We start from the raw sequence: 27,220 nt of genomic DNA, 5'->3' as shown, positions 1-27,220 counted from the left end.
GAGGCTTCTGTATTCAGGGAAACCAATTTGGGTTGCCTAGACGTAAAGAGAGGTGTGCCACTATCTGGGACACAATACGGTTCCATTTTGTACCTGGGGACCTTTCCCCCCATCTGACCTGCCCAATTTCTCCATCTCCTCCCTGAGGATTTAATGTCTTCTAATCAATGAGGAAGCGATCCTTGCAGCTTCTGTTATGGCTCTCTCTTAGAAGCGGCCATGGAGTTGGTGCAACCATGAGTGAATCCCTTTCCTTTTGATGATAAGTCTGTGCCCTCCCTACAATAAAGGAGGTAGATCTACCTTCCTCATGTATATACTGAACTTGGCAATATTGCCCTCTGGAGTCACCAAGCTAGACATACCGGCAAGTGTTATTTAGCTAAAGCAGAAACTCTGCCATCCAGCTGGCTATACCTCATCACAGGAGGAAGCAACTGGAGCCTCTGAGGACTTCTGGAAGATTTCATCTCTTTCATAGCCAAGGAGAAAAGATGGCAGCCAGAGTCAAAGGTCTTCCAGTCTGGATGGAATTCCCAATAACTTACTTTTAATCCTTACTTCACATTCAATATTGGTTTGATATGATATTTTATATGTTTTATTGCATAGTGTCCCTTTCTTCTGAAGAAGGTTGCTGGAATAGTTGCTATTGCTTTTGGTTTTCCTAAAGGAACAAAAAAGACTCAAGGAGTCTATTGGGAGACAATTCTCCACAGTCTCTTGAGTTCTGCACACCTTGTGAGCGCCTTTTGAGCAGAGGCACTGGCAGCCTTTGTTCTAAGGCAGTGTTGCAAGATAGAGATAGGGTCTCCCTCAGGGAAAAGGGTTGATGTGTTTGCTGTCCATTATTTGCAGCCCCTGATAAGGGACTCATGTTCCTCAGTTGTACTGTAACTGCACCGCCTGTATGGAAAGCTCGCTGCCTCATAGCATGCACCCAGTCAGTGGCTCTGCGGTGCCAGCCCTCATGGGACCCAGAGGGTGAGGGGAATGACAGGAACATGAAGCTCAAGCTGCTTGCTGTACTCTGAGTAATAAAGGCCTTTATCTCTGACCCAAGAGTGCCCTGTGGCAGGCTAATAATGTGTTAGTTCGCAAGTAGGGTAAAATATCAGATCCTTTATAGTTCTTAACAAAGAAACCTGAGATGGAACCTGGAAATCAGGCACTGAGCTTGGCAGGGTCTCTTGTGCCCCTCACCAGCGGCTTTTGTCTTATCAAGAAAAGACTTCTGTGGGCCAGGAGCGGTGGCTCACACCTGTAATCCCAGCACTTTGGGAGGCCGAAGCAGGTGGATCACTAGGACAGGAGATTGAGACCATCCTGGCTAACACAGTGAAACCCCGTCTCTACTAAAAATACAAAAAATTAGCTGGGTGCAGTGGCAGGTGCCTGTAGTTCCAGCTACTCAGGAGGCTGAGGCAGGAGAATGGTGTGAACCTCGGAGGCGGAGCTTGCAGTGAGCCGAGATCACGCCACTGCACTCCAGCCTGGGTGACTGAGCGACACTCCATCTCAAAAAAAAAAAAAAAAAAAAAGACCTCTGTGATACCCTTTTAAAATCATTCACTTCTTTACATTCCCTTTTCTTTCTCATTCCTTGCCATTACAAGTTGCTCCTGTGAATTACAAAATGAAAACTGTTGACAAAATGATTGATTAGTTACTGCATAACCGAAACGCATAAGCAAAATGGGCAAGTTATCGTAACATGAAAAATCTTGGTCTGTCTTTTTTGTGTGAAATGATGGTCCTTTTTAAGTCTCAGAAAATACTAGTCACATTTACAGCTCGGTGCCTTTGCTCCTGCTCTCCCCCTTAACTAGAATACTTCTCTTCACTCTTTCTGCCTTTAGAAGTTCTACACATCCTGAAATGCCCAGATAAAATTGTTTTCATCTCTTCTTTGAAGACTTTCTTAGTACCCCCATTTCCCTCCACAAAAACACAATTATTTCCTCCCTGAAAATCCAGAATCCTTTGTCCCAATAAGTAGCACAGCACTTTCCCCACTGTATCATAATTGGCCATGGTGTCAATCTCAAAGCCCAACCACGTGCTTGCTGAAGCCACAGAAGATGGCATATTTGCTTTTGTAGACCAAGAACCTGCCTGTAGCAGGTGTACAATAAAGACTGGTTAAATTGCTCCAATCTAATGATACATCATACTTTTGATACTACCAAGCTGGAAAGAGGAGAAATGGACTATAATCAAACTATTCAAAAGGAAACTCCCAATTTTCTACCTCGAAATTTCTTTAAACATATTAATTATGAAAAAATAAAATGAAATCCATACTGAGGAGTTCTAAACTACTCACTAATTCAAAAAATGTAATACTCTCAAAGATGTTTCTCACTCTCTCCTGCTGTGGCCACTGCTTTGCTTTTCATTATGGATTAACTCTAGCTACCTTCTATGATTAAACAAAGCTGTCAGCTACTAGAATATAGAAATACAACCTCTACTATGATAAAGTACCTACTGTAAATAACCAGGTCTCATGAGCTTATTAAGTGTTTACTAGTACTGGTGAAATTGAAAGTCACAGCACATCCCAAATCCAAGCTTACTCTGCTAAGAACTGCTCACCTGTGTTTCCACCTGGGGGATCTAGATCGTGACCGTGCCATCCTTTGACACGTGAGCCACTATCCACTTTTTACACTGCAAAGAAACACAGGATTAGCAAGTTTGTAGAAAGAGCCTACAATTTGATCTAAAACACAGCGAATGCTGCCAATTTACTTAAACCCTTTGTGCCTCAGTTTCCTCATCTATAACATGGAAATAATAATAGCACCCCTTCTTATTGGAATGTTGTCAGGATAAAATGAATTAAATCAGGGATCAGTAAACCTTGTCTGCAAAGTGCTGAATAGTAACTATTTCAGGCTTTGCAGGCCATATAAGGTCTCTGTCACATCTGTTTCTTCTTTTTTTTAAAGCAACTCTTTAAAAATGTAAAAATGTGACTAGACAACATTGAGATGTGCCGTAAGTATAAAATCCACATCAAATTTCAAAGAGTTCATATAAAAAATGTAAAATGTTTTATTAATGTATTTCTAATATTAACTACATGTTGAAATATTTTAAATATACTAGGTTAAAGGCACTATATTGGTCAAAATTAATTAAAAAAATAAAAGTACAAAAACTATTTAGCTCAAGTGGGTCATACAAAAATAGGCCCGGCAAGCCAAATGCACTGTAGTTTAATGACCCCTAAATTAAATCATAAAAAGAGCTTATTGGTATCTGGCACACAGCAACTGCTAAATAAGTATTCCAAAAAGAGGAAAAATTACCCAGAATTCCTCTATCTGAATACAAGCACTACTACTTTCCTGTCTTTCACCATGTACAGAAACACTTCATATAATCACAGTTAAAATGTTTAGGAATACATGGTGGTATACACTGCTTTTTAAATTGTTGGATTCTAAGAATTACAATTTCTTTTTTTAATTTTTTTTTTTTTTTTTTTTGAGACAGGGTTTTGCTCTTTCACCCAGGCTAGAGTGCAGTGGTGCAATCACAGTTCACTGCAGCCTCGACTTCCCAGGCTCCAGCGATGCTTGACCTCCCAAGTAGCTGGGACAACAAGTATGCACAACCACACCTGGCTAATTTTTGTATTTTTGGTAGACACAGGGTTTTGCCATGTTGCCCAGCTTGGTCTGGATCTCCTGAGCTCAAGCAATCCTCCGACCTTGGCCTCCCAAAGTGCTGGGATTACAGGCGTGAGCTACCACAGCCGGTCAGAATTACAATTTCGAATATTCAACTGCTGCCTAACTTTCCACCAGACAAATATACCCAAAATGTAACTGAACATTATTAGACACTTAGTTTGCTTCTGGTTTTTTGCTAAAACAAATAATGTTAAATAAGTAAATTTTAAAAGGCACTTCTAAACTTGGTTTTTCAAATATTCTCCAGTCTTTAAAAGAAACTGATAGCTTCAGAAACTGATTTTTAAAAATACATAAGTAGGTATAATCTCCTATACTAGCTATTATTTATAACTCAGTAGTCCTCAGTTCTGATACCAATATTAAGTAGTTCCTAACTTAGTGGTCCCAATCCCCTGGTGGCTTCTAAAACGACTGCCATGGGCTCATGAGTGATCATATAGCTACCATGTACAGACTACCGAATAAACAAGTATATGTCTCATGTATTATGCACCTCGATTTTGCAAATTTCTGAAGATACTATGGTGAAACTAAAATATAAAGACTTCTTGTCACTATGCAGTTTTTCCACCCACAGATACAAAAAGTACAATTATTACGTAGACATCAGTTTAAAAGGCGGTCCTCATACTCAAACGTTTGCAAACTACTGTTATCCTGAATTTCAGAAGAAAGTAAAAGCATATAAAGTCAGAGAACTTGAACTAGATCACTCATCAGAGGAAGTACAATCAATTCAATTCATTTAGTTATACACAGCCTCTTTCGAAAAAGATTCTGAGGCTAAGAACAATTAGCTCACAAAGTATTACGAAATTAAAACACTAAAGGAAAAAAATGTTTACTTAGTAACTAGAAGTATCAAAATGTATTCACTTGGCCTGGCCTGGTGGCTCACGCCTGTAATCTCAGCACTTTGGGAGGCTGATATGGGTGGATCACCAGGTCAGGAGATCGAGACCATCCTGGCTAACACAGTGAAACCCCATCTCTACTAAAAATACAAAAAATTAGCCGGGTGTGGTGGTGGGCACCTGTAGTCCCAGCTACTCGGGAGGCTGAGGCAGGAGGATGGCGTGAACCTGGGAGGCAGTGCTTGCAGTGAGCCGAGATCATACCACTGCACTCCAGCCTGGGAGACAGAGCAAGATTCTGTCTCAAAAGAAAAAAAAAAAAAAAAGTAATCATTTAACAAATTTTTTTTTTTTTTTTTTTTTTTTTGAGACGGAGTCTCGCTCTGTCGCCCAGGCTGGAGTGCAGTGGCCGGATCTCAGCTCACTGCAAGCTCCGCCTCCCGGGTTCACGTTTTATTTGCCAGACACTGTTCTAGGGCTACAGCAGTGAACAAAAACAGGCAAAACTTCCTGCTCTGATAGAGATTACATTCAACAGGGAAGTTATAATTTAAATAAACTCTGGGTATCAGTTCATACCTATTAAATTTAACGAAAATAATAAACCCAAAGGTGGTAATTTTTGGGGGGGGTAACAAAAATATTGCTGATGATAATGAGAAAGGAAAATTTTTCTGGAGCATAATCTTTTTTTCTTTTTTAAAAACAAAACATATTTATTGATGTTGAATTCACACGCCATACAGTTTACCCATTTAAAGTGTACAATTCAATGTTTTTTAGTATATTCACAGTGATATACAACCATTATCACTGTCTAGTTGTAGAACATTTTCACCCTCCCAAAAGAGACCCTGTTAGCTGTGACTCCCCACTTTTCCCCTCCCCTGCTTAGCCCGTTTCTATGGATCTGCTTATTCGAATCATTTCATATAAATGGAATCAAACAGTATGTGGTTTTTTTGTGACTGGCTTCTTTCACTTAGCATGTTTTCAAGATTCACCTGTGTTGCAGCATGTATCAGTACGTCATCCCTTTTTATGGTAGAATAATAGACATTTCACTGTATGGGTACATCACATTTTGTTCATTCATTCACCTCTCCATGCATATTTTGGTTGTTTCTACCTTTCAGCTATTATAAATAATGCTCTTACGAACATTTGTGTACAAGTTGTTGTGTGGACATATGTTTTCATTTCCTTGGGTATATACCTAGGAGTAGAATTACTGGGTCACTTGGTAACTCTATGTTTAACTTTTTGAGGATCTGCCAAACTTTTCCAAAGTAGCTGCACCATTTTACATTCCCACCAGCAGTGTATGAGGGTTCTAATTTTTCTACATCCTCACCAACACTTACTATATTTTTGACTATAGCCATCCTAGTGGGTATGAAGTGGTATCTCATTGTGGTTTTGATTTGCATTTCCCTAATGACTAATGGAGAGTAATCTTGAAACATGTAAGAAACTATGAAACTAATCATATCTCCTTTCCTTTAATCTAGTAATTTCAGTTTAAACTTGTTTTAAAAAATAATTCAAAAGAAAAAAATCAGCTGTGTATACTAAGATGTTTGTATCAGTTTTATTTATAATAGTAAAGAAAAAAAGCCCACAAAAACTAATAACCCAAATGCTCAACAAAAAAGATTAAATGAATGTAAGATAAATACATCTAGTTGCTTCCTACCTTTTTCCCAGCCTTATGTATGTCTTTTCCTCCACACACCCTACTAGTCCCCTACACCACACTACTCGCTTTCCCTGATCAGGCCGTGCTGGTCCAGCACATGTATGGCCTTCCCTCAGTCAGCTTGACAAACCCCTATTCTCTCCTGACTGTGTAACTATCACATCCCCTAGGACTCTTTCCTGGACTTTCTTTTTTTTCCCTCTGGGCTTCTTTCTCCTTGGGAATTCTGGGTTTATTTTGCAATTATTTCAACACATTGTATTTATTTACATAATTGTATTTATTTCAATAGGCAAAAGACTCCATTATCACAGAACACAAAACTCAAATGACCTATGAACATATGAGATGTTCAACTTAATTAGCAACTGGGAAAACACAAATTAAGATCATAGCCATTTGATATGCCAAAGGGCTATGATCACTCATCAGATAGGCCAAAAATGTTTTTTAAGTTGCATATTCGAAAATGTTGGCAAAGATGTGTGAAATGGGAACTCTCAGTTACTGCTAGGTGAACTGTACATGGTACAGTATAACCAGTTTGAAAATACCGTTGCCCCTTGGTATACTCAGGGGATTGGTTCCAGAATCCCCACATATGCCAAAATCCGTGCATATCCAAGTCCCTCTGCACAGGCAGCTTTCGCATATCTCAAATGCCGTATTTTCTATACACGTTTCTTTGGGAAAAACTCCACATATGAGTGGACCCACACAGTTCAAGCCCGTGTTGTTCAAGTGTCACCTGTAGTTTGGAAATACCCAATAAAGTCGAACATGCCCATATCCCACAGCCCAGCAATTCCATGCAGGAATATACATTGGAGTAGTTCTCAAACTTTAGTGTGCATTAGAATCACCTGGAAGGCTGGTTAAAATACAGATTGCTGGGCCCTGCCCCTGGGGTGGGCCCCACTCTAGCAGGTTCCCAGGTGATGTCGGTGCTGCTGGTCCAGGAGCTACAGAACCACTGGTTTTAAAGTTAAAGTGGAGATCACTTAGGAGAAAATATTTACAAGTGAGATTTATTGCATGTGATAAAAGAAGTATTACTAAGAACATTTTCCTTTGCCCAATATTAAAATTAGCTTTATTAAAATTCAAATGGGCCAGGCACAGTGGCTCATTCACGCCTGTAATCCCAGCACTTTGGGAGGCTGAGACAGGCGGATCACGAAGTCAGGAGATCGAGATCATCCTGGCTAAAATGGTGAAAAGCCGTCTCTACTAAAAATACAAAAAGTAGCTGGGCATGGTGGCACGCGCCTGTAGTCCCAGCTACTCAGGAGGTTGAGGCAGGAGAATCGCTTGAACCTGGGGGACAGAGGTTGCAGCGAGCTGAGATCGCACCACTGGACTCCAGCCTGAGTGACAGAGCGAGACTCCGCCTCAAAAAAAAAAAAAAAAAATTCAAACTATTCATTCAAAGATGGTGAATTTTATTGCATATAAATTATACCTCAAAGCTGTAAAAACATTAGCTTTGGGGTGAGGAAAATATTCTAAAATTAGATCAGATATTATGGAGATGGTTGCATAACTCTGCAAGCATACTAAAAACCACTGAAATGCACACTTTAAACCAGTAAATTATAAAGCTATTTTTTAAAAGTTAACTTTGTTTGCAATTGCTTAGTGGGCATCAGCTGGTAATGACAAGTACTAGTTCAGCTGCTTGATAGATAAGAGAGGAGGTTTAAACATACAGCCTGAGCTGAGAATGCTTTTTACATTTTAAAGGGAAGAAGAAGAAGGAGGAGGAGGAGGAGGAGGAGGAGGAGGAGGAGGAGGAGAAGAAGGAGGAGAAGGAGAAGAAGGAAGAAGAAGGAAGAAGAAGGAAGAAGAAGGAAGGAAGAAGGAAGAAGGAAGAAGGAAGAAGAAGAAAAAGAAGAAGAAGAAGAAGAAGAAGAAGAGGAAGAGACAGAGACTGTATGTGACCCACAAAGTCTAAAATATTTACAATATGGTTCTTTTTTCTTTTTTTTTTCTTTTCTTTTTTTGAGATGGAGTCTCACTCTGTCACCCAGGCTGGAGAGCAGTGCTGCGATCTCAGCTCACTGCAACCTCCACCTCCCGGGTTCAAGCGATTCTTGTGCCTCAGCCTCCCAAGTAAATGGGACTACAGGTGTGCGCCACCACACCTGGCTAATCTTTGTACTTTTAGTAGAGACAGGGTTTCACCATGTTGGCCAGGCTGGTCTTGAACTTCTGGCCTTAAATGATCTGCCCGCCTCAGACTCCCAAAGTGCTGGGATTACAGACCTGAGCCACCACGCCCAGCCCATGCCCAGCTAATTTTTAAAATTTTTTGTAGAGATGGGTCTCAATATGTTGCCAGGGTGGTCTCAAACTCTTAGGCTCAAGAGATCCTCCTGCCTTGACCTTTCAAAGCGTTGGGATTACAGGTGTGAACCACCACACATGGCTGCCAGGAGCATTTCACACACCTTCCTCCTGGAAACATTTTCTTTACTTGGATTCCAGAATACTACACTTTTTTGGTTTTCCTCCTACCTCTATAACAATTCCTTTTGTCTCTTTTGCCAATTTTTCCCCATCTTCCCCATCATCACCCTGACCCTTAAGAGTGAACCCAGTCTTCCTCTAAATAGTGACTTTGGTCTTTGGACTTGTGTCTGTACTCTCATTCAGTCTCATGCCTTTAAATACCCTCTATAAACTAACAACCTCAAATTTATATCTCCAGCTCACACCCATCCCATGCACTCCAGTCTTGCATATCCAACAGCCCACTGGATTCTGTAAACATGTCCTTGAGCAAACTCCTGATCTCCCTCCAACATTTTCTCCCCTTACAGTCTGTCCCATCTCAGTAAATGGCAGCTCCATCCTTCCAGTTTTCAACAAAGAGGAAATACAAATGTCCAATAAACACATGAAAAGATACTCCACACCACTAAGAATCCAGGAAATAACATGAAAATAATGAGATATTATTTCATACTCATGAGATTTGCAAAAATTTAAAAGTCTGATGGCACCCATGTGTTGACAAGAGTGGGAAAACAGAATTCCTTCCTCTCTCTCTCTCTTTCTTTCTGATGGAGTCTTGCTCTGTGACCCAGGCTAGAGTACAGTGGCGCGATCTCGGCTCACTGCAACCTCTGCCTCTTGGGTTCCAGCGATTCTCCTGCCTCAGCCTCCCAAGTAGCTGGGATTACAGGCACGTGCCACCATTCCTGACTAATTTTTGTATTTTTAGTAGAGATAAGGTTTCACCATGTTGGCCAGGCTGGTCTCAAACTCCTGAACTCAGGTGATCCACCTGCCTCAGCCTCCCAAAGTGCTGGGATTACGGGCAAAAGCCACTGTGCCCGGCCAGAAAACAGAATTTCCTACCTGAGAACATTTTCTCCCCAAAAAACCATGAAGCAAAAGGAAACAGTAAGTCTGTAGAGGTACACCTCATTTTGTTGTGTTCTGCCTTACTGCGCTTCACAGATACTGCATTTTTACAAATGCAGGATTTTTTACAATGCAGGGTTTGTGGCAACCCTGCACTGAGCAAGTCTATCAGTGCCATTTTTCCAACCTCACGTGTTTACTTCTTGTCTCTATGTCATGTCACATTTTGGGAATTATCAAAATATTTCAAACTTCTTCCTTACTATTATATCTGTTACGGTGATCTGTGATCTTTGATATTACTATTATAATTGGGGGCACCATGAACCATGCCCTTATAAGATGGTGAACATAATCAATAAATATAGTGTGTGTTCTGATGGGGCATTCTTCCTTCTCTCTCCCTTTCCTCAGGCCTCCCTACTTCCTGAGACACACTAATATTGAAATGAGGTCAATTAATAATCCTACAATGGCCTCTAAATGTTCAAGTGAAAGGAAGAGTCACACATCTCAAGTTAAATCAAAAGCTACAAATGATTAAGCTTAGTGAGGAAGGCTCATCAAAAACTGGGAGAGGCCAAAAACTAGGCTTCTTGGGCCAAACAGCCAAGTTGTGGATGCAAAGCAAAAGTTCTTGAAGGAAATTAAATGTGTTACTTAAGTGAATACATGTATAAGAAAGTGAAATAGCCTTATTGCTGATACGGAGAAAGTTTGAGTGGTACGGATAGAAGCTCAAACCAGCCACAACGTTCCCTTAAGCCAAAGCCCAATCCAGAGCAAGACTCTAACTCCATTCAATTCTGTGAAGGCTGAGAGAGGTAAGGAAGCTGCAGAAGCAAAGTTGGAAATCAGCAGAGGTTAGCTTGTGAGGTTTAAGGAAAGAAGCTATCGCCATAACATAAAAGGGCAAAGTGAGGCAGCAAGTGCTGATGGAGAAGCTGCAGCAAGTTATCCAGAAGATCATTGACGAAGGTGGTTACGTTAAACAATAGGTTTTCAGTGTAGATAAAACAGCCTTCTCTTGAAAGAAGATGGGACTTTCACAGTTAGAGAGGTAAATGCCTGGCCTCAAAGCTTTAAAGGACAGGCTGACTCTCTTGTTACGGGCTAATGCAGCTGTGACTTCCAGTTGAAGCCAATGTTCACTAACCATTCTAAAAATCCTGGGGCCCTTAAGAATTACACTAACTCTGCCTGTGCTCCATAAATGGGACAACAAAGCCTGAGTGACAGAACCTCTGTTTAGAGCATGGTTTACTGAATATTTTAAGTCCACTGTTGAGACCTACTGCTCAGAAAAAAAAAAAAAAAAAAAAAAAGATTCCTTTCAAAATATTACTGATCATTAACAATGCACCTGGTCACCAAGAGCTCTGATGGAGATATACAAGGAGATTAATGCTGTTTTTGTGCCTGCTAACACAGCATTCATTCTGTAGCCCATAGATCAAGGAGTAATTTTGACTTTCAAGTCTTGTTATTTAAGAAATATGTTTTGTAAGACTATAGCTGCCATCGATAGTGATTCCTCTGATGGATCTGGGGAAAGTCAATTTAAAACCTTCTGGAAAGGATTCACCATTCTAGATGCCATTAAGAACATTCATGACTCATGGGAGGAAGTCAAAATATCAATATTAACAGGGGTTTGGAAGAAGTTGATTCCAGCTCTCATGGATGATTTTGAGGGGTTCAAGACTTCAGTGGAGGAAGTCAATGCAGATGTGGTAGAAACACCAAGAGAGCTAGAATAGAAAGTAAAGCCTGAAAATGTGACTAAATTGCTGCAGTCTCATGATCAAACTTGGATGTATGCAGAGTTGCTTCTTACAGATAAGCAAAGAAAGTGGTTTCTTGATTGGAATCTCCTCCTGGTGAAGATGCTATGAACACTGTTGAAATTACAAAAAAGGATTTAGAATATTACATATGTTTAGTTGTTAAAGCAGTAGCAGGATTTGACCGGTTTACTTTAATTTTGATGGAAGTTCTACTGTGAGTAAAATGCTATCAAACAGCATCTATGCTACAGAGAAATCTCTTATTTAATTTTTTTGTCTTATTTTTTTCAGAGATGGGGTTTCACTTTGTTGCCCAGGCTGGTCTTGATCTCCTGGCCTCAAGAGATACTCCTGCCTTAGCCTCCCAAAGTGCTGGGATTACAGGGGTGAGCCAAAGCATCCAGCCAGAGAAATCTTTTGTAAAAGGAAGAGTTGATTGATGCAACAAACCTTATTGTTGTCTTATTTTAAGAAATTGCCGTCGGCCGGGCGCGGTGGCTCAAGCCTGTAATCCCAGCACTTTGGGAGGCCGAGACGGGCGGATCACGAGGTCAGGAGTTCGAGACCATCCTGGCTGACACGGTGAAACCCCGTCTCTACTAAAAAATACAAAAAAAAAAAACTTAGCCGGGTGAGGTGGCGGGCGCCTGTAGTCCCAGCTACTCGGGAGGCTGAGGCAGGAGAATGGCGTAAACCCAGGAGGTGGAGCTTGCAGTGAGCTGAGATCCGGCCACTGCACTCCAGCCTGGGCGACAGAGTGAGACTCCGTCTCAAAAAAAAAAAAAAAAGAAATTGCCCTAGGCTGGGCGTGGTAGCTCATGCCTGTAATCCCAGCCCTTTGGGAGGCCAACGCGGGCAATTCAGTTGTGGCCAGGAGTTCGAGACCAGCCTGGCTAACATGGTGAAAACCCATCTCTACTAAAAATATAAAAATTAGCTGAGTGTGGTGGCACACACCCATAGTCCCAGCTACTTGGAAGGCTGAGGCAGGAGAATCACTTGAACCTCTAGGAGATGGAGGTTCCAGTGAGCCACAATTGTGCCACTGCACTCCAGCTTGGGTGACACAGCAAGACTCTGCTCCCCCTCCAAAAATTGCCCTAGCTACCCCAACCTTCAACAACCAACCCCTGATCAGTCATGAGCCCATAACACTAAGGCAAGACCCTTCATCAGCAGAAAGATGATGCACCACTGAAGGCTTAGAGGACCATCAGCAATTTTATTTTTAGCAATAATGTATTTTTAAATTAAGGTGCGTATTGTTTTAGACATAATGCTATTGCACATTTAACAAACTACAGTATAGCATAAACATAACTTTTATGTGCACCAGGAAACAAAAAATTGTGTGACTCACTTTATTACAATATTCGCTTTATTGTGGTGGTCTGGAACCAAAACCGCAGTATCTCTGAGGTATGCCTGTACTACAAATAGAATTAAATATATTCAAAAGCATTGGAGGATATTAAAAAACCTGCCTTGAATCAGAAATTCACAAACTAAGAAAAAAATAAATGAAAAACAAACAAAAAATGGAAAAATGAAAGAATAAAAGTTGGGACTCAAGAAAAAAAATGGGAGAAAAAGACTCAACTATCCCAAAAAATGAGGAATAAATTACAATATGCCCAAGGGAGAATAAACTCAAATTAAAACTTAATAAGGAACATTGAAGACAGGCATGAAAACAACCGAGAAAATAAAAAATGACATTGAGGGAGAGGAAGAGAGGGCGAGAGAGAGAGAGAGAGAGAGAGAAAGAGGAGTGGGGAGAAGGAAAGAAAGGGTCAGAGAGAAAGTAGTAAAAATAGCAAATAGGTATAGAAAAAAACTAATATTTATTCATGTAATTGCAGTCCCTGAAGAAGAAAAACCAAACAATAGAACTGAACTAGTATTTAAAACTGTAATTCGCTCAGAATGCAAGAAAACATTCCAGAAATTTAAAAATACCTAAAATACCTGAATCTACACATTTAAGGGCTCACCAGGTACCTAGGAAAATTAATCTAGAACAAATAAGTCTGAAATACAGCCTAGTCAAAACTATTTGATTTCAAACATAAAGATAAAATTCTCAAGACTTCCAGGCAAAAAGAATAAATAACTTACAAGTTCAAAAGAACTGGATCAGTATCAGATTATGAGATTTTTCAAAAACAAAATACAAGGCAAGGTGAGAAACAGAGCAGCACTAAAAAATAAAACTCAATGAAAGTAATGTGAGCCAAGGATTTTACATCAGTTAAGATGTTCCTTAAACATTAAGGCAACAAGAAAAACAGTTTTCAACTTACAAGGGTATAGGGAATTCTGCACTCACTAACCCTCCCTGAGGAATATACTGGAGGATAAGCTTTATTCAATTAAATGGGGGAAATGTCAGCAAAAGGACTGATGGTGAGCATTTAAAAATGTGTAAATGTACATATAAGACACTAAAAGAAAGATAAGGATGAAGGTGGAAGATTAGTGTAAAATTGCTACACAATGGCCAGGCACAGTGGCTCACACTTGTAATCCCAGCACTTTGGGAGGTTGAGGTGGGCAGATCACCTGAGATCAGGAGTTGGAGACCAGCCTGGCCAACATGGTGAAACCCCATCTCTACTAAAAATACAAAAAATTAGAAGGCGTGGTGTTGCACACCTGTAGTCCCAGCTACTCGGGAAGCTGAGGCAGAAGAATCACTTGAACCTGGGAGGCAGAAGTTGCAGTGAGCCAAGACTGCACCACTGCACTCCAGCCTGGGTGACAGAGTAAGACTCCGTCTCAAAAAAAAAAAAAAAATTGCTACACATTGTGACAGAGTTAAAAAAAGAAACTACAACTAGAAAATGGGAGAAGAAGAGAAAGCAAGAGAGAATGGTAGAAGCAGTTCCACTGCTATGTACACTATAGGTGAGTTTAAGGGATACTGGCAGGAAAAAAAACAGATACACCAGATATTAAGAGGTTAAACAAATCAACACAGGGTGCTAAGACAACTGGATATCCACAAGCAAAAGGTTAAAGCTTGGCCCTACCTCACACCATATACAAAAATTAACTCAAAATGGATTAAGGACCTAAATGTAAGTGCTAAATCTACAAAACTTAGAAAAAAACATAAAAATAATCTGTGTGGTCTTGGATCAGGAAATGATTTTTAAGTTAGGACATCAAAAACAAAGCAACATTATTTCCAATTGCTGCTACAAAAAAAATCAAAACAAAACAAAAAACAAAGCAACAAAAGAAAAAATAGATAAAACTGGGCACCATCAAAATAACAAGTGTTTCAGGGATGTAGAAATATTGGAACCCTCATACATTCCTGGTAGAAATGTAAAATAGATAAGCCACTTGGAAAAGTTTGGCAGTTCCCCCACAAGTTAAACATAGAGTTACTATATGACCCAACTATTCCACTCCTAGATAGGTACCCAGGAGAAATGAAAACATGTCTACACAAAACTTGTACACAAATATCCATAGGAACATTTTTCATAATAGCCAAAAGGTGGAAACAACCCAAATGTGCAAGATGAATGAATGAATATACTGTAGTATTAATATACCCATACAATGGAATATGTATCATTTGACCATAAAAGGGAATGAAGTACCAATACATGCTACAACATAGACAAACCTGGAAAACATTATGCTAAGCGAAAGAAGCCAGTCACAAAAGACCACTATTATATGATTCCCTTTATGTGAAATGTCCAGAATAAGCAAATCCATAGAAACAAAAAGTAGACTGGTGGTTGCCTGGGTGGAAGAAGGGGTTGGGGGGATGAGAAATGATGGCTAATGGGCACAGAGTTTCTTTTTGGGATGAAGACAATGTTCTAAAATTAGACTGTGGTGATGGTTGCACACTCTACGAATATACTGAAAAACACTGAATTGTACACTTTAAATGGGTAAATTGTGTTATGTTAATTCTATCTCAACAAAGCTGTTACAGAAAAAAAAAATCAACTGACAGAGATTCCACACTAAATGTGAATTCAGCATTTACAAATGCAAAGAATAAAAATTCCCCAGGAAAGCCTTTGCAACAAAGAAGCCTCAGGCTGGGCGTGGTGGCTCATGCCTGTAATCCTAACACTTCAGCAGGCAGATCGCTTGAGCCCAGAAGTTAGAGACCAGCCTGGGCAACACAGTGAAACCTCCTCTCTCCAACAACAACAAACAAACAGACAAACAAACAAAAAGCCACACTCCCATCACAGAAACCCACAGAAGTCAGAGCCCACAGAAAAAGAGCACAATCAGTAGAATAGTGAGAAGGGGAAGGTAGACCTGAAAAGACCATCATGGATTATTATTCTGGCCACGGTGGGTAGCTGTTATCTGTTATTGCCAGTTCTTCAGTAAGGAGGAGCACGAAGTAGATACAGAATTCCACAGTTGCCTATCATTATCTTACTTTGATCACATAGATGCAATTTCACACACACACGCACGCATGCACACATACACGCATGCACACATGCACAGATAAACAAGCAAACAAAGGAGTGAGGGCATTTTAAAAGGTGTAAGTACAAAGGTAAATGATTAGAACAAAAATGCAAACCTTCCTAAATAACCCCCCAACACACACCCTAAGTTTTGTAATAAAAGAGCAAAATATCTACTTCTCATAGAGAAATGGCAAAGATAACAAATACACATAATTATAAAATATTATGATGGATCTGAGGTCAAATTTTTCAGTCCTAACAATAAATGTGGGTGGGTTTAATCCACCTATTACAATAAAAATTTTCAATTTGACTAACAAAAGAAACCTCAACGACTTTTACAACACAAAAGACACATCTAAACCAAGGTGATTCCCTTTTTTTTTTTCTTTTTTGAGACAGAGGCTCTCTCTGTTTCCCTGCAGCAGCACGATCTCTGCTCACTGCAACCTCCACCTCCGAGTTCAAGCAATTCCCGTGCTTGAACTGGTTCTACAGGTGTGCACCACCATGCCCAGCTAAATTTTTTTGTATTTTTGGTGGAGACAGGGTTTCGCCATGTTGGCCAAGCTGATCTCGAACTCCTGACCTCAGGTGATCCGCCTGCCTTGGCCTCCTGAAGTGCTGGGATTACAGGCGTGAGCCACAACACCCAGTCTCAAAGTGATTCTGAACAGTTAAAAATAAAAGGAGGCCGGGCGCGGTGGCTCAAGCCTGTAATCCCAGCACTTTGGGAGGCCGAGACGGGCGGATCACGAGGTCAGGAGTTCGAGACCATCCTGGTTAACACGGTGAAACCCCGTCTCTACTAAAAAATACAAAAAAAAAACCTAGCCGGGCGAGGTGGTGGGCGCCTGTAGTCCCAGCTACTCGGGAGGCTGAGGCAGGAGAATGGCGGCGTGAACCCCGGAGGCGGAGCTTGCAGTGAGCTGAGATCCGGCCACTGCACTCCAGCCTGGGCGACAGAGCTAGACTCTGTCTCAAAAAAAAAAATAAAGATAAAAATAAAAAAATAAAAATAAAAGGTTAGGCCAGGCATGGTGGCTCACGCCTATAGCCCCAGCACTTTGGGAGGCCAAGGCAGGCGGGCGGATCACTGGAAGTCAGGAGTTCAAGACCAGCTTGGCCAACAAGGCAAAACCCCGTCTCTACTAAAAATACAAAAAAATTAGCTGGGCATGGTGGCTCATGCCTGTAATCCCAGCACTTTGGGAGGTCAAGGTGGGTGGATCACTTGAGGTCAGAAGACCAGCCTGGCAAACATGGCAAAACCCCGTCTCCACTAAAAATATTAAAAAATGTAGCTGGACACGGCGGCACGCACCTACAGTCCCAGCTACTCGGGAGGCTGAGGCAGGAGAATCACTTGAATCCAGGAGGCGGAGCTTAAGTAAGCCAAGATCACGCCACTGCACTCCAGCCTGGGCGACAGAGTGAGACCCAGTCTCTAAATAAATAAGTAAATAAATAAATGGCTGGAAAAAGTACATGAGGCAAATGGAAATAAAAAGAGAGTAGGTCGCCAGGCAAGGTGGCTCATGCTTGTAATCCCAGCACTTTGGGAGGCCGAGGCGGGTGTATAGCGGAGTCAGGAAATCGAGACCATCCTGGCTAGAACGGTGAGACCCAGTCTCTACTAAAAATACGAAAAAAAAAAAAAAGCAAAATTAGCCAGGCATAGTAGTGGACGTCTGTAGTCCCAGCTACTCGATAGGCTGAGGCAGGAGAATCGCTTGAACCCGGGAGGCAGAAGTTGCAGTGAGCCAAGATCGCCCCACTGTACTCCAGCCTGGGCAACGGTGTGAGACTCCGTCACAAAAAAAAAAAAAAAAAAAAGACTGGGGATGGCAATCCTGGTCTCAGGCAAAGCAGAATCCATGTCCTAAAGCATTAACTGTGACACAAAAAGATATTTTTTAATCCTAAAAGCCTTACCCCAAAATGAAGATATAACATATAAATATATGTATTTATATAAACATAATACAGCAATCACCTTCATGAGACAAAAACTATAAGAGATGCGAGAAGACACTGGAAACACACTAATAATAGGAGACTGTAATACACCATTCTTTGTACAAGACAGATTAGGTGAACCAAAAATAAGGAGACCTAAGATCTAAACAACATACTCAATAGAGTAACTCTTAGGGTTGTTTATCAAACTCTACACTCTGATACTAATGAATACAGTTTCTTCTCAACTGCTCACACCACATTCATCAAAATAATCATACATTAGGTCACAAAGAAAAAATATTTCCCCTTCAATAAAGTGGAAATATTACAAATAATATGTCTGATTATAATGCAATAAAACTAGAATTTATGAACAAAAATTTAAAAAACAGAAAGGCTTTTCCATCTAGAAATTTAATAGCCTACTATTAAGCAACTCCTGGGTATTCTAGAACTAAAATTATACTTTTTTTTTTTTTTTTGAGACAGAGTTTCACTCTTGTTGCCCAGGCTGGAGTGCAATGGCACAATCCCAGCTCACTGCAACCTCCGCCTCCCAGGTTCAAGTGATTCTCCTGCCTCAGCCTCCGAAGTAGCTGGGATTATAGGCATGAGCCTACATGCCCAGCTAATTTTGTATTTTTTTTAGTAGAGACAGGGTTTCTCCATGTTGGTCAGGCTGGTCTTAAACTCCCGACCTCAGGTGATCTGCCCACATTGGCCTCCCAAGGTGCTGGGATTACAGGCGTGAGCCCAGCCAAAATTATACATTTTTAAAGAAATAATGACACTGAAAACACTACGTATCAGAATCTTTTTTATTTTATTTACTTCTTTATTTTTTTTAAGGCTAGTCAAGTGAAGTAGCGGGAATGAAGAAGGAACAAAGAAATCTGTACCTGGTTGTCATCAATTAGTTGTAAATACCACTGCACTCGAAGCAGCCTACAAATCCAATTTTATAGCATGCATTTAAAGCAGTAATCAGAGGAAAATTCATTGCACTAAACACACTTATCAGTAAAAATGAAAGAATAAAAATAAATTTTATTCCAAGGTCAAAAAACACTTAAAAATAGGCTTGGCACAGTGGGCTTACACCTGTAATCCCACCGCTTTGGGAGGCTAAGGTGGGAGGATCTCTTGATGCCAAGAGTTTGAGACTAGCCTGGGAAACATAATAAGACCCTGTCTCTACAAAAAAATAATTTAAAAAAAAATAGTTAGGCATGGTAGCACATGCCTGTAGTCCTAGCTTCTCGGGAGGCTGAGGCAGGGGGATTGCTAAAGCCCAGGAATCCAAGACTACAGTGAGCTATGATCGACCACTGCACCCCAGCCAGGGTGACAGAGTGAGACCCTGCCTCAAAAAATATATAAATAAATAAACTTTAAAAATAACAAAATAAACCAAAAGAAAGGACATGGAAGGAAATAATAAAGATGAAAGTAGCCCACGCACAGTGGCTCATGCCTGTAATGCCAGCACTTTGGGAGACCGAGGCAGGAGGATTATTTGAGGCCAGGAGTTCAAGGCCAGCCTGGGCAACGGAGGGAGACCTTGTCTCTACAAAAAAAAAAAAATCAAAATTAGCCAAGCGTGGTGGTGCACCACTGTAGTCCCAGCTACTTGGGAGGCTGAGGTGGGAGGATTGCTTGAGCCCAGGAGGTAGAGGCTACAGTGAGCTGAGACAATGCCACTAACTGCACGTCAGCCTGAGTGACAGAGTGAGACCCTGTGTCAGGAAAAAACAAACAAAAAAAGATGAAAGTAGAAGAAAAGAATGAGGGAAACAATAGAAAAATAGATGTAATTACTAATTCAAAATTCTGTATTTTTGAAAAAAATAACAAAATAAAATAGATAAACCATTAGATAACTTAAGGAAAAAAGGGAAAAAGCACAAAAACACAAAATGAGAAAGAGCATGGAGGAAATAAGATGAAAAAACTTAAAAATAATAAAGGATGTCTTTGTAGACCTCTATCAAATAAATTTGAAAACCCAGATGAAAGGGATCATTTGCTAGAAAAGCACAGATCACTAAAATTTTATCCATTAGAGTTAGAAAGTTTAAATAGACCAATTTCCACAGGAAAAAAAATTGAGAAAGTTATAAAGGAAATATCACATGAAAAAGCGTCAGGCCCAGATGGTTTCACAGGGAATTCTACCAAATCTTCAAACACGAGATAGCCTCAATGCTCTATAAATTATTCCAGAGACAGCACAAGAAGGATCAAGCCTGCAGGAAAATCAACCTTTGGAGGAAGATGAACCAGCAAAGGAGAAACTGAGAAGGAACTTCCCGGGAAGAAGAAGGGAACCTTGGAATACAGAATCTCAGAAACAAAAGAAGGACGTTTCCAAAAGGGGGACTTTCATGGTAAATACTGCAGAGAGATCAAATAAAATAATGAAAATTGTTGACATATGTCTTGAGGGCTGAGTGGAAGGTCAGGAAACTGAGAAAGCCAATTATTAACAACTCTTTCAAACAGTCCAGCTGGGAAGGGAAGGGGAGGAGAGAAACTAGGTAGCGGCAGGGTGATTAGAGGTCTAGGAATGAGGTTTTAAAATGGGAGAAACTTGAGTCAGTTTCTTTTTTTTTCTTTTTCTTGAGTCCAGGTCTCGCTCCGTAACCCAGGCTGGTGTGCAGTAGTGCAATCATAGCTCACTGCAGCCTTGAACTCCTGGGCTCAAGTGATCCTCTCACTTATGCATACCCCATACCCAGCTAATTTTTAAAACATTTTTTTGTAGAGACAGGGTCTTGCTATGTTGCCAGGGCTGGTCTCAAACTCCCGGCCTCAGGTGATCCTCCCAGTTCAGCCTCCCAAAATGCTGGGAGTATAAGTATGAACCACCATGCTCAGCCAGTACATTTATTCTTAGTAAGGAGAGACTATTTGCCTGGCATTAGGGATGTAAAGTAGAATGACAGTCATAGCAGAGACGAGTCCAAGTCCAATTAGTTCAATGTTTCCTTTGATTCCTTAATATTAACTCCAAATAACGTGGTAAATTTTTCCCAATATTCCATATTTACATATTACCTTCTTCATTGGTCCAAACTGAATTTATTTCTTTATTTAGAGACAGAGTCTTGCTCTGTAACGCAGGCTGGAGTGCAGGGGCAAGATCTCAACTCACTGCAACCTCCGCCTCCTGGGTTCAAGCAATTCTCATGCCTCAGCCTCCCGAGTAGCTGGGATTACAGGCATGTGCCACCACGTCCGGCTACTTTTTGTATTTTTAGCAGAGACAGGGTTTCACCATGTTGGCCAGGCTGGTCTCAAACTCCTGACCTCAGGTGATCCGCCCACCTTGGCATCCCAAAGTGCTGGGATTACAGGCATGAGTCACTGCACCCCGCACTCAAACTGAATTTTTATCAGTGGTCACATTCTATGTTACTTTATCAAACACGACTAAGTACCAGTGACTGCTAGGGGGTAGAAATACAAAGTTAGAAGAGACCTAGTTTTTTTCCTGGGGAAGTGAAGTCTCTAGTGGGTAAGAATGATGACATGAGTGCCAGCAGTTCCTGGTTTACTAAGTGTTGCACACGTACTATGTCATGTAATCCTCACAACAAACACATGAGGAAGCTGGAATTACCTGCATTTCATGAGTGAATAAAGCCAGCCTCAAAAAAGTTAACTGATCTGCTCCAAGTGGAGGACCTGAAAGTAGAACGCAGGTTCTTGCACTATAATACTAACACTTCCTCACCTTGCAACTCCTACCGTCAGAAAGATGACCCTGTGGAGACCGGCCGGTCACTTGCTCAGGTGCTTGGTCAGCAGAATTGGGCTTTAGCATACTTGAGAATAGTTGACATCAGGCATCACATCTAAAATTGCCATCTAAATTTGGAAAGCAGCTTTTATGCCCTCTGCTGCCCGGATAATGTAGCCTGCAGGGCACAAAGACCATGTTTTATTTATCATGAGCCCAAGTACTGTGTTTTATTTAGCATTATACCTGTCCCTCTCCGCTTTATATAGTGCTTTTAAATATTTGCTCCTTCAACATTTGTGCAGATTCATTCACTCACCTAATTTCAGAACCCTGATAAAGTTTTGAATATAATCTAGGGCAGCAGTTAAAAGAAAAACAACAACCAAAAAAACTTCAAATTTAAGGAGTGAAAGAGCATAGGGGCAAAGGGTATTACAGAATAGCCTTTTGAATTAAGGTATTTACTTTAAAAAATGTATGAACCTCAAGATGCTTCTGTGCTCTGAAATTTTTACCAGATGGTAATAACATGGCTGGGTGCAGTGGCTCATGCCTGTAACCCCAGCACTTTGCAAGGCCAAGGCAGGAGAATGGCTTGAGCTCAGGAGTTTGAGACCAGCCTAGGCAACATAGTGAGACACTGTCTCTATTTAAAAATAAAAAATTAAAAATAATTTTTAAAAATACCAACAAGACAAAGTTTGTCTAAATGTACTTTCCAGAAATGTCTCATTTGACCCTTAAAACTATCCTTAAGAAAGGTAAGGCAAATGTATTATAACCCCTAGTGCATCGTTGCGGAAAAAGTACCTTAGAAAAGTTCAGAGACTTGTTCAAGATAATCAGATATACTGGATTTCAAGGGCATCCTAACTTTAAATCTCTTGTTTGCTCTATTAAGCCTTTGCTTCACCTAGATAACCTTTCTTTACCAAAATAGTAAAGGTGCAATAAAAGATGAGAAGCTGAAGTGCTATCAACAAATAAGAAAAAAGTGATGACTAGAGAGGGGTACTTGTACTTGGTTGAAGAGTACAAGTATGGCTCAAAAGTATTCCTATAGAAATCCCTTTAAATGTTGCCTTTTGCTAGGGTGTGGGTAAGGACACTCACAGATTGTTGGTAGGAGTGTAAAACAGCATATCTTTTCCAGAGGGAACTTGAGCAATTCACATTGAAAAAAAAAAAAACCCTTATGTGCATACTCTGCCCAACAATTCTATCATCTAGGAATGTACACTTAGAAAGTAATCATGGGCCAGGCGCGGTGGCTCACACCTGTAATCCCAGCACTTTGGGAGGCCGAGGCAGGCAGATCGCCGGAGGTCAGGAGTTCGAGACCAGCCTGGCAAATAGGGTGAAACCCCGTCTCTACTAAACATACAAAAATTAGCCAGGCATGGTGGCACATGCCTGTAGTCCCAGCTACTCAGGAGGCTGAGACAGGGGAATCGCTTGAACCTGGGAGGTGGAGGTTGCAGTGAGCTGAGATCGCGCCACTGCACTCCAGCCTGGGCGACAGAGTGAGACTCAAAAGTAATCATAGATATGCAGACTTTACATTTACCCAACAATGTATTTTAATAGAGAAGAACTGAGAATGACCAATGAAATAAATTACAATATTACAGCCATGTAATGGCATGCTATCTTAGTCAGAAAAAGATAATTACAAAAGAGAATTCACTTTAGAAAAACCCATGTCTTAAGCTCTGCACAGAAAAAGACTGGAGGTGTATAACCACACTCACAATGGTTACTTGGAATGGTGAAACCATATTCACCATGGTTATTTGGAATTTGGAATAGTGAAACAATGTACCTTCATTGTGATTCCTATCTTAGAACTGTGTATAAATGGCTAAAGGTTCCTATATATTAAAATGTTTTTAATAAGACGTTTTAAAGGTTTCTTGGGGGTGACTGAAACAGCTGTGATTTCAAAATAAAATTTTAGTAGCCATTTAAAACAACATTAAAAATAAAACATTGCTATACCATTACCATTAAAATACCAACGAAAAATAAAGCCCTCGTTATGAATCCACAGCAAAACCTTTTCTTTTCAAATTCTTGTCTGTCGTTCCGACCTGTTCACATTCAGAAAAATGCTAAAAAGACTGCTTGGCCAGGAGCCTAAAGAGGCCTTCCTGATTTCTACCTACAGTTTGTAATTTGTTCCAGAAAAAAAAAAAAAAAAAAAGGCAATCACCTAATAGGCAGTTCGAAAAGCACCCGGGTAGGAAAATATTTACGGGGTAGGTTTCTCTCCCATTTCTTTCCCTCGAGACCTACCAACAGGACAGTCCTGACAGTGACTGGCCCAGTTTCCCAATACAACCTAGAGAAGCACAGGAGATGCGCCAATTTTCAGTAGACGTTTCTAAAACGACAAGTTTTACTTTACAATGCAGGATAATGAGCAGCCTTCACTACTCATTCTCGACGCTGACAGAGGAAGATGCCGCTGCGCGGCAGGAGCGCCTCACCAGGACAAAGCGGGGTGCGGGGGGGTCCTCGGTTCAGGCCCCGCAGGCGACGCGTCCAGGGCCGCCTCGAGAACAAGGGCACCGTCCCCGGACACCGCCTCCCCGGCCCCCGCCCTTTTGACAGATGCAGGGAACCGCGGGGACCGCAACCTGCCCGACGACGGCAGAGGATCAGCGTCGCGGCAGCAGGTGCCCGCGTCGCCGCGCCTGTCGAGGGACCTCAGGGGCGCCGGGCAGCTGTCCCCTGGAAACCGGAGACGGGTCGCCGCGCCCGAGGGAAGGCGCTGACCGAGGGACCTACGGGGCGCAGAGGAGTTGTCCCCAGGGAACCCGAGTCGGACCGCCGCATCCTCCCCGCTGCCCCATCCGCCACCCTGAGAACCGCCCCTCCTGGGTGGCGGACACGCCCTCCCTGCGGGCCCAGGCCTCCTCGCCCCGCCCCCCCCCGAGCCCCTCCCCCCGCCCGGCCGCCCCCGCCGCTGCCGCCGCCGCCGCCGCCGCCGCCGCCGGCCCCTCGGGCCTCGCCCCTCACTCTGCCGCCGCCTCCCACAGCAGCGGCACCCCAACCGCCTCTGCCGGGTCGTGGGACCCGGAACCACTTCCTTCCGGAACCGCCTCGCCCCGCCCCCGCCCTGGCCCCGCCCACTGTTCGCGGCCTCGCGCTGAGCCCGTTCTCCAGCCGACCCCTATCCTCTACTCTCCCGGCGAGGGTGCCCCGCCCGGGCTTCTCGGGCCAGAGCGCTGCGCCCCCTGCCGGCCGTTCCCACCGCTGCCGCTCTGTCCAGGGCGCCTGCGCCCTCTGCCACCCGCCTGCCGGGTCCGGCTAGAGCGCCTGCGCCCTCTGCCGCCCTCCTGCCGGAAAGGAGGGGACTTAATGGGCGTTCCAGGTCCAGGGATCCTGGGGGTTAAGGCCCAGGGATTGGAGGTCACCCCTCAGTCACGGACAGAACTTGATCCCGTGAGCCTTCTAGCTTTGTGCAGATCTCTAACCATTCACCTACCCTCTATCCATTTCCCACGCCTCAAATTAAGCATATTCCCGGAAAACAAAGCCTCCCCGCTGAACTTCCCAAATGGTCGGATGGTACCAGCATCTATCCATCATCCAACTCAAAGGATTGCCTCATCTCTGTCTACTCGCTTGGTTTCTCCCCTCCCGCAGTCCATGCACCAGCCTCAAAGATAGTGTGACTTCTTCACTCTTGAAGCTTTCTGCTTGACACTGATATTCTTTCTTCCCCTTGTGAAATAGCTCTTTCAGGCTCTATGCCATCTGGTAGTAACACCTTTTGCCCTCCCTTGTCACTGTCACCTACTGACTGCCTGGCATTAGTTTTCCTCTCCATCTGATTTACTGCCATCTTCCCAATGAATCCAACATCCACAACCCAGCCTGGTTTCCTTCAGTTCCTCAACGCGGATGACCATTACTTCTACTTTGTTCACCCACAGTCTAGAAAATCTAGACATTCATCACTTGATACTGCTCCATCTCTAAAACCTTACATGTTGAAATCCCACTACCCAACTTAAACCCGTGGCCTTTGACTACAACCACTTTTTAATTTTTACTTATTTATTTATTTATTTTGAGACAGAATCTCTGTCGCCCAGGCTGGAGTGCAGTGGTGTGATCTCGGCTCACTGCAACCTCTGCCTCCCGGGTTCAAGTGATTCTCCTGCCTCAGCCTCCTGAGTAGCTGGGATTACAGGCTGTGCCACCATGTCCAGCTAATTTGTGTGTGTGTGTGTGTGTGTGTGTATTTTTAGTAGAGACAGGGTTTCCCCATGTTGGCCAGGCTAGTCTTGAACTCCTGACCTCAGGTGATCATCCTGCCTCAGTCTCCCAGAGTGCTGAGATTACAGGCATGAGCCACCACGCACGGCCTATTTATTTATTTAGAGATGGAGTCTGACTCTTGTCGCCCAGGCTAGAGTGCAGTGGTGCGATCTCGGCTCACTGCAACCTCTGCCTCCCGGGTTCAAGTGATCCTCCTGCCTCAGCCTCCCGAGTAGCTGGGATTAGAGGTGTGCACCACCATGCCTGGCTAATTTTTGTATTTTTAGTAGAGATGGGATTTCGCCATGTTGGCCAGGCTGGTCTCGAACTCCTGACCTCAAGTGATCTGCCTGTCTCAGCCTCCCAAAGTGCTGGGATGACAGGCATGAGGCATAGCCACTGCGCCCGGCCTTTTTTTTTCTTTTTTAAGAGTCAGGGTCTCACTTGGTCGTGGGCCTGGCTGGAGTGCAGTGGCATAATCATAGCTCACTGTAACCTCAAACTCCTGAGCTCAAGTGATACTCCTGCCTCAGCCTCCCGAGTAGCTTGTGCAACAGACGTGCACCACCATGCCCAGCTAATTAAAAAAAAAAAATTTTTTTTTTGTAAAGACGGTTTCGCTATGTTGCCCAGGCTGTTCTGGAACTTCTAGGCTCAAGCGATCCTGCTGCCTCGGCCTCCCTAAGTGTTGGGATTACAGGCATGAGCCACTGTGCCCAGCCTTCAACCACTCTTGTAAGCAGAGCCCCCTGCCTTGCCCTTTGACTTGTCCTAACATTAAACTACCACTTAAAACTCCAGTCTGCATTTTCCATTCCTACATCTGCATTTCCAAACACTGCTTGGGTGGGGAGAAAGCCACACAACTATCAAAGAATGATGTCACTACAAATGTATGGATGCCCACCACAGTGGAGAACCCGGTCCTCTTAGTAATCATTTTATATGACCATTTTATGTGATCTCTCTTTTTTCCAATAATTGCTGTTACAAATCCTTTTACCACTCTTTTTAAGCCTTTTATCAATGATCATTTTCCTTTCTTCATATATGACTTTGCTTTCTGTTTGGCAGAGAACATTCTTTCGAACAGCATACAAACTTTTTCATTATCTATTCCCTAGCCTCTCTTCCCCTTGTGCACAATGCTCTGGTCATACTGAAGTTTTTGCAATTTAAGAATAAATAATGCTTTTTCTTTCTGGTTAAGAGGTGTGAGTCCTTTTTTACCTGCATATATATGGCTTCAATTCAGAAACGTTTTCTTCCATTCTATCTTCAAGAATTGTTTCTGCTCCATTAGCTCTAATCTCTCTTTTAGGAAGAGCAATCAGCTGTATTAGTTCTCTGTTTTTATTATTATTA

The 27,220-nt window shown here is 42.3% G+C and overlaps 1 protein-coding gene across 9 annotated transcripts in view; it reads right to left on the bottom strand.

The window, feature by feature from the left end:
- Nucleotides 1-24,208, bottom strand: part of BCLAF3 (BCLAF1 and THRAP3 family member 3) — a 74,847-nt gene extending 50,639 nt beyond the window's left edge. The window contains exons 1-3 of one of the 9 annotated variants that reach the window (XM_009197304.4): nt 23,882-24,042; nt 21,578-21,761; nt 2,599-2,673 (exon numbers count right to left, since the gene is read on the bottom strand). In XM_009197304.4, the coding sequence (XP_009195568.2) occupies nt 2,599-2,639 (41 nt within the window). In that variant the 5' untranslated portion in view covers nt 2,640-2,673; nt 21,578-21,761; nt 23,882-24,042. Of the gene's footprint in view, nt 1-2,598; nt 2,674-21,577; nt 22,914-23,881; nt 24,043-24,075 lie in introns of those variants that run through there. The other 8 variants (XM_031660478.1, XM_021932647.2, XM_017954189.3 and 5 more) reach the window with 8 other exon arrangements.
- Nucleotides 24,209-27,220: the final 3,012 nt, after the last annotated feature.

This window comes from Papio anubis, chromosome X, assembly GCF_008728515.1.
Source record: "Papio anubis isolate 15944 chromosome X, Panubis1.0, whole genome shotgun sequence".
NCBI classification, from domain to species: domain Eukaryota; kingdom Metazoa; phylum Chordata; class Mammalia; order Primates; family Cercopithecidae; genus Papio; species Papio anubis.
The sequence above is the reverse complement of the archived record's forward strand: the minus strand, read 5'-3'. Positions and strand labels throughout refer to the sequence as shown.